Below are 7,613 nucleotides of genomic sequence, written 5' to 3'. Positions count from 1 at the left end.
CCTGTAATCGATATTTTACCTAGTTTACCACGTTTCAATTAAACCTTTCTTAATTGGTGTATAATTCTATTACAACTGAAGTAATGGATTCGAATTTCGAAACAAAATCAAACAATAAAGCAACTGTTTTTTCCATGCAAAATATGTTTCTTTACTTAGTTTTGTAAAATACTTTTAAATGGAGCTTCATTGTTTAAAATAATATTATTCCATTAAGAAAAGAATAAAGAAACTGTACAAGATTTTTGTGCTAGAATATATATATATATATATAAAAGGTAATATTCTCTTTGCATAGGGGAGATTTAACATGTGTATAACCAGAACTGGGCCAAAGGCCCAGACATTGACATTACACGTCAAAGCCCAAAACACAGCCCAACATGAAACCAGAGTGTGTGAAGTCGACGATCTTTCTAGAAGCGGCAAAGTATCTGCTACACACATCTAGGACCATTGGACCAGCCATCTTCATTTTTTACAATTCCTTAAGAAATTTCCGCACAAACCCTCGCTCTCTCTCTCTCTCTCTCTCTCTCTCTCTCTCTCTCTCATAAACCCATTCTCTCTCTCTACTTTTCATTTTTCTACCAACTATGATAGTAAAAAATAAATAATAGCACAGGAGTCTCTTCGTCTGCCTTTTGTTCTCGGTTCATCTCGCGACCGCGACCACCAACACAACAGTATCTTGGAAGAGAAAATTCAGGACAATCCTCCTCGAGGCGTGCTCGATCTATTCTCAGGTGCTCCGCCTTTTGAATCTCGGATACTGATGTTGCTCATTAAGGTTTTCAGATCTGATCGGTTGTTAAATTTACGTTGTTTTGTGATTTTACGTGGTGTGGAAGTTGCGTTTCATGGATTTTGTCTTGACCGTGCTGAGATCGAATGTGAAAAACTTACTGGTTTTGATTGACGGCGTTTTTCATTTGAGCATTTTTTGTTTGGTTTGGGTGGGATTCGATGTTGTTTTTGAGATGTCGACGCTCGAGTTTGTTTGTCATTGTTTTTAGTTAAAGTGTTTAATGTGTTTTCCCTAGTAATCCAGACTGACATGACTGTGCGCATGGCTCTTTCCTTCTTTTCCTTTTTCATTTTTTTGGATTGTTTTCATCATAATTGGAAAAGAATGAGTGGGCGGCGCTGTTGTACGATTTTAACCTTGTTATTTATTTGTGATAACGATGTTGAATTTTAATGTTTCAGGTTATTACCGATATCGTTCCTGAGTAAGTCCGACATAACTTCAAATATCTAAGCAAACATGAGTGTGGTTGGTTTTGATGTTGGGAATGAGAGCTGCGTCGTTGCGGTTGCAAGACAAAGGGGAATCGATGTTGTACTTAATGATGAGTCGAAGCGTGAAACTCCAGCTATCGTATGCTTTGGCGACAAGCAGCGGTTCCTTGGAACAGCTGGAGCTGCAACTAGCATGATGAATCCAAAAAATACAATATCCCAAATAAAGCGGCTGATTGGACGCCAGTTTTCAGATCCTGAGCTGCAGCGGGATCTCAAATCATTGCCATTTTTGGTGACTGAAGGCCCTGATGGATACCCTTTGATCCATGCTCGTTATTTGGGAGAAACTAGGACATTTACACCTACTCAGATTTTGGGAATGGTACTTTCCAATTTGAAGAGCATTGCTGAAAAAAATTTGAATGCTGCCGTGGTAGATTGCTGCATTGGAATTCCTGTTTATTTCACTGACCTGCAGAGAAGAGCTGTTATAGATGCGGCAACAATTGCTGGCCTGCACCCTCTTCGTCTCATTCACGAGACTACAGCTACTGCTTTGGCTTATGGTATTTATAAGACTGATTTACCTGAGAACGAAGCGATGAACGTTGCTTTTGTTGACGTTGGGCATGCAAGTATGCAAGTTTGTATTGCTGCCTTCAAGAAAGGCCAGCTGAAGATATTGGCACATTCTTTTGACCGGTCTTTAGGTGGGAGGGATTTTGACGAAGTGCTCTTCCAGCATTTTGCTGCAAAATTCAAGGATGAATATAAAATTGATGTATATCAGAATGCCAGGGCTTGCCTGAGATTGCGTGCTGCTTGTGAGAAGTTGAAGAAGGTTCTCAGTGCAAACCCTGAGGCACCTCTGAATATTGAATGCTTGATGGATGAGAAGGATGTCCGAGGTTATATTAAGAGAGATGATTTTGAGCAGATCAGCATTCCCATTTTGGAACGTGTCAAAAAGCCATTGGAGAAGGCTCTTGTTGAAGCTGGACTGACCATTGAGAGCATACACTCAGTTGAAGTTGTTGGTTCAGGCTCTCGAGTCCCTGCTATTATTAAGATTTTGACTGAGTTCTTTGGGAAGGAGCCTAGGCGAACGATGAATGCAAGTGAATGTGTTGCAAAAGGCAGCGCCCTAGAATGTGCTATTCTGAGTCCCACATTTAAAGTGCGGGAATTTCAGGTATGCATTCTTATCTTCTAGTCTTCTTGCTTGAATTAATTGTGGATTGTCCGGCAGGATTTATTGTTTTTAGAAGTGATTAGAATCTTGGAAGTATTACATGCCTGGAGGGAGCTTTTCTAGGGTGCTGCAGGATCTCACCCTAACTTGTTTGTTTTCATATGCTGCTTCTCACTGCTTTCTTGGCTGTTAGTATAGGACCTTGGGCCCCACAAAAGTATAACCTCTGCCGTTCAGGAATATTGCTTGAAAAGTTCTCGTGATTTGTGAATATCGTTTCTGGATTATCTGTGGTCATGCCATGATTTTTTGTTTGACCTCGCTGACTTTAATTTGAGCAAGACATATCTTGGTACATTCTGTCATAGTGGAAAGTTATCACATGATAAATTTTTCCTTTTCATTTTCAGGTTAATGAGAGTTTTCCATTCTCCATTGCTTTGTCATGGAAAGGTTCTTCTCCCGATGTGCAAAATGGAGCATCGGATAATCAGCAGAGCACTTTAGTATTCCCCAAGGGGAATCCGATACCGAGTGTGAAGGCTTTGACTTTCTACAGATCGGGTACTTTTACTGTAGATGTACAATATGCGGATGTCAGCGAACTGCAGGGACCCGCAAAGATAAGCACTTATACGGTAACGTGTTGTGCATGCTGTTTGAGTTCGTTAATTCATGCTGTCATCATTACCCATGCACCTTTTTCTTGACTTTGTTTCATTATGCTGCAGATTGGACCTTTCCAGTCCACAAAAGGTGAAAGGGCAAAATTGAAGGTCAAAGTACGCCTGAATCTTCATGGTATTGTCTCAATTGAGTCAGCAACGGTAATCTCCTGCCCTAAAACTCTTCTATATTTCTTAACATTTGCAATTGCCTTTTCATCTATAATAAATGGGAAGCTGGATCATTTGTTGATTACAAGAAGCTGTGAAAAAATTAATAAAATCATTGATTTAAACCCAATAATCGTCAAGTTTCTTGCTGTTTCCATGTACTTCCTTAAAAAAAATGTTGGAGCTATTTCAGATTTCTTAATGCTGGAGTACATATCAAGTCATTCCATGATAATTGAACAATAATTCATCAGAGCTTTAGATGGTCTTTTCAATTGTGTTAGATCTAGCTCTTGTGTTCTTGTTAGACTAGGAAATTCTTTCTAGTTTCATAACCGATTTCCTCAAATGCATTGTGTGATTACTTGATGATCATAGATTGTGTGAATATTAGAGGGATAGGAAAGAGAGTTTGAGAGTCAAAAATCAGAACTCCGCTTGTCAAGATGAAATACTGTTTCCATTAAGCAATTGAAATCGGAGGAAGCCTGTTGTTGGCACGTCTCAATGTGGGTCTGGCTTAAATGATTTTCTTATAGTTTATGGGATGATGAGTAGATTTACAAATGAAAACTAGTACAAAAATATGCATACATGCCAAGAATGGTAAGGAGTCGCACTTTTGGTGTGGAGCTTTTTTATTAGAAATTTAATAAATATAAGATGGATACCTAGATTGAGGATCAGAAGTACTAATGTTGGTATGCATGACGAGTTGGTTCTTATTTCATTAATTACGACATGGTTATGACCTTTTCAATTGACAAAACTTGAAGCAGCTCTTGGAAGAGGAAGAGGTGGATGTTCCAGTTGTGAAAGACTCCCAGAAAAATGCGACCAAGATGGAAACAGATGAGGCTCCCCCAAGTACTGCTGGAACTGATGAAAATATGCAAGATGCTAAAAATGATGGTGCTGGGGCTGAAAATGGTGTACCGGAGTCGGGAGATAAGACATCTGAGATGGATACAGATTCCAAGGTCAGTTTATTGCCTTCATATTCTTGATGATTGTTGCGGCTCATCTACTGTTTCTCTTAATGTGGTTGCTAATCTTTTTGTAAGTTTTCTTTTTTTCTTGGAAGTCTTTGCTTTCTCTGTATGATTGTATGATTATTAGTTTACCTTGTTTTTGATAGGGTTGGTAATTTTCCCTTTTTTCTTCTGCGCTTGCCGGCTTGTCCTTCCTCAGTGATTTACTAGAATCAGTATCTGACCTTCCAATTTTAACTATCCACGTCGACCCTTGAATTGTATTGTTTACATTCAATCCTTTCTACGGGATTAGGTGTGGAACTGCATGTTGGAAACTTCCTAACAAGCTACGGCCTGCGAACCCCCACCCTCTAACCCGCCTCTTTTTATCTACATTTGTACGTAAAGAAAGTGGTTACAAAAATTTGTGTCCTCATCCCTAGTTGGTTGTTGTTCCATTAGGTGGAGGCTCCAAAGAAAAAGGTTAAGAAGACCAATGTGCCTGTATCAGAAGTTGTTTATGGGGGATTGGGAGCTACAGATGTGCAGAAAGCTGTGGAGAAGGAGTTTGAGATGGCTTTGCAGGATCGTGTTATGGAAGAAACAAAAGACAAAAAGAATGCTGTTGAGGCTTATGTTTATGACATGCGGAATAAGGTATGTATGTGGTGGCTTGTCAATAGCAGGCATTTTTGATTCTTTTGAACTGAAGTTCTTTGTTGTCTGCAGCTTCATGACAAGTATCATGAGTTCGTGACAGAATCAGATAGAGATCAGTTAATTTCTAAACTCCAGGAGGTGGAAGATTGGTTATATGAGGAGGGCGAGGATGAAACTAAAGGGGTCTACATTGCTAAGCTGGATGAGCTCAAGAGAGTGAGCATCCTGTATTTGATTTATTTATTGTTTGTTCTTCTCTTTTACTTTGAGAGATGATGATGTTTTTGAATTGGAATTTAATCTTTCAGCAAGGCGACCCTATCGAGCAGCGGTACAAGGAGCACACAGATAGGGGTTCTGTGATTGATCAACTTATTTATTGCATCAACAGTTACCGAGAGGCAGCAATGTCGCAGGATCCCAAGTTTGATCACATTGACATGGCAGAGAAGCAAAAGGTATGTTTCCCAAACCACATATATGCTTAATCAGTACGAATGACTTGGTCGTGACTCATTCTGTGTGTTCCCTCTGTTTAGGTTTTGAATGAGTGTGTGGAAGCTGAAGCTTGGCTAAGAGAGAAAAAGCAGCATCAGGACACCCTTCCAAAGTATGCAACACCAGTTCTTTTGTCTGCTGATGTGAGGAAAAAGGCTGAAGCTCTTGACAGGTATTGCAGAATTGTCGTGTCGTGAACTGGGTTCCTCCAGCGCTAAGGAGTTTATCCAAATCTCTTCTTTGTTAAATATAACTTTGTCCAAGCATGTAAAAAAACTTTGAAAATGCACCACTTCTGTGCCAGTGGAAACTTAGATTGTTTGATGACACATACAGTTTCAATGTCTTTGGTTTGTTTCGAAGTCGTCTGCATTATGCTCTTTCGCTTCTTTATGTGATATCTAAGACAATAGTTGCTTTCACAGGTTTTGCAGGCCAATCATGATGAAACCAAAGCCTGCAAAGCCAGCTACTCCTGAGGCTCCATCGCCAGCATCCTCTCAAGGAGAGTCCAATTCTCAAGGTGCTGACAACGCTAGCGCAGGCCAAAATGCTAATGCAAGTGACAGTGGAAAAGAAGTACCTCCAGCTGCAGCAGAGCCTATGGATACAGACAAGTCTGAGAGCGGACCAACCTCTGGATAAGTTGGGAGGCAATTGTTATAGCAATATTTTACAGTGGCTGATTTGGGTTCTTTTGTACAACTAGGAAACCTCAATTTGGGATATCCTGATGAGCTATGCTTTTCATGAAATCGTTGACGATGAGATTGTTTCGGACTGTGTTTAATATATTTCAGCCGGTCAGAAATTATATTATTAATAGTGGGATCTCTATACTCCTGTCTTTGAGTAGGGTTTGTAAGAAGTAGGTGAATGGACAATTCCTTGGGGCAGCAAGTTTTGGAGCATCTTTGGTGTAAGGGTGGGCTGAGGCCACACAAGCTCCCCTGTGATTTCTTTCTTCGTGCGAATTTTGCATTATTTTTCAATGAGAGCTTGAATTTGTCTGGTTTAGGTTTTTGGTCTTGTTCTTTTGTATTCTGCTAAAGGTTTGTGTTGAGGGTATTTCTCTTGATCCCAAGAGATGCTTTTTGCATATTTGTGTAGGATAAGATGGCCTGGGACTGGCACTCGAGACTCAAGTTGCCTCTGGAATCGTAGTGGTCCATAGGTCTTTCTTGCTGTTCTCTGGGTTTTGATTTCTGTTGATAGGAGTATTTACGGCTCATGCCTCCGCCGTCGAATCTAATTCTTCGTGGAGTAATATTCGTTTCTACGATTCTGTGGCAGGATCTTTAGGGTTTGAATGGATAAGTCAATGCAGGTTTCGCTTTTTTGTAAGAAATGAAATCATGACTGGAACTTTGGGCATGGGGTTTTAGACTTAAAAAATGTGGGGTTAATTGCATTCTTTTCTCTGCTTTGTGTAATTATAAGTAAATTTTGTATAATTTGAGTGTATTTAGCATCTTTAAAGTGTGCTTTCATATAATAAATTAGTACTCACGTGAGTTAAAATTTATTGATATTAAATAAAAAATTGAATAAAAATTAATATTCACCCTTGATTGGTTGAGGATTAATTGTTCAACAATATTTTTTAGCTATTTTTATAATGATGAAGAATATAACTTTTCATATGCATTTTTGCATGAAAATGTATGAGAATAATTGGGTCATAAAAATTATTTGATTTACTATAAGTTAGAAATAAATTAATTGAAGTTAAATATGATTTTTTAAATTTTTTTTTTAATATCAGTAAATTCAATGAATTTTGGTTAATAAAGGGATTTATTTGTTAGACGGAGTTACAGAAGCAAATTTTAAGAATGCTAAATGTAATTTCTAAAATTATATGGGGTTGTTGTGTAATTACACTAATCTTCAGGGAAGAGAATTGTAATTATCCTTATAATATATGATACTTATCAAGCACCTTCAATGTAAGTTCTATTCATTCAAATTAATGATGCTCATGGGACCACGCACACGGAGCGGAATGCTGTGAGCCATGAATTTATAGCTTATTATTAGTCCTTGTTGGGAGGAGTTTGATGCTGTCAGGTTATGGATTTTCGTTACGTGAGACTATGGGCGCAACATGTATTATCTGATGAGGAGGTCTAACAGCTTGTCTTGCCATTTACGCCGGAAGATGTGAAACTTGCGGTATTTAATATTGCTGACGACAAAGCTCCGGGC

General features: G+C 38.9%; 1 protein-coding gene across 2 annotated transcripts; it reads left to right on the top strand.

Annotated features, from left to right (window-relative positions):
* LOC105157615 (heat shock 70 kDa protein 15-like) lies at positions 490-6,422 on the top strand. 2 transcript variants are annotated; one of them, XM_011074032.2, is made up of 10 exons: positions 490-746; positions 1,210-2,437; positions 2,848-3,075; positions 3,169-3,264; positions 4,053-4,253; positions 4,710-4,904; positions 4,977-5,123; positions 5,216-5,365; positions 5,447-5,577; positions 5,831-6,422. In XM_011074032.2, exons 2-10 carry the CDS (start codon positions 1,268-1,270, stop codon positions 6,048-6,050), a joined length of 2,538 nt encoding a protein of 845 aa, XP_011072334.1. In that variant the 5' UTR covers positions 490-746; positions 1,210-1,267; the 3' UTR covers positions 6,051-6,422. The 2 variants fall into 2 exon arrangements, with proteins under 2 accessions (XP_011072334.1, XP_011072335.1); XM_011074033.2 differs by having other exon boundaries at positions 490-790.

This window comes from Sesamum indicum, linkage group LG3 (genome assembly GCF_000512975.1).
Source record: "Sesamum indicum cultivar Zhongzhi No. 13 linkage group LG3, S_indicum_v1.0, whole genome shotgun sequence".
NCBI classification, from domain to species: Eukaryota; Viridiplantae; Streptophyta; class Magnoliopsida; order Lamiales; family Pedaliaceae; genus Sesamum; species Sesamum indicum.
This window is presented reverse-complemented; position numbering and strand designations above follow the sequence as displayed.

Coding starts and splice junctions, on each gene's coding strand:
- LOC105157615 (XM_011074032.2), top strand. CDS start 1,268: ATGAGTGTGGTTGGTTTTGATGTTGGGAATGAGAGCTGCGTCGTTGCG. Junction 5,366..5,446: donor ACATGGCAGAGAAGCAAAAG/GTATGTTTCCCA, acceptor CCCTCTGTTTAG/GTTTTGAATGAGTGTGTGGA. Junction 5,578..5,830: donor AAGGCTGAAGCTCTTGACAG/GTATTGCAGAAT, acceptor TTGCTTTCACAG/GTTTTGCAGGCCAATCATGA.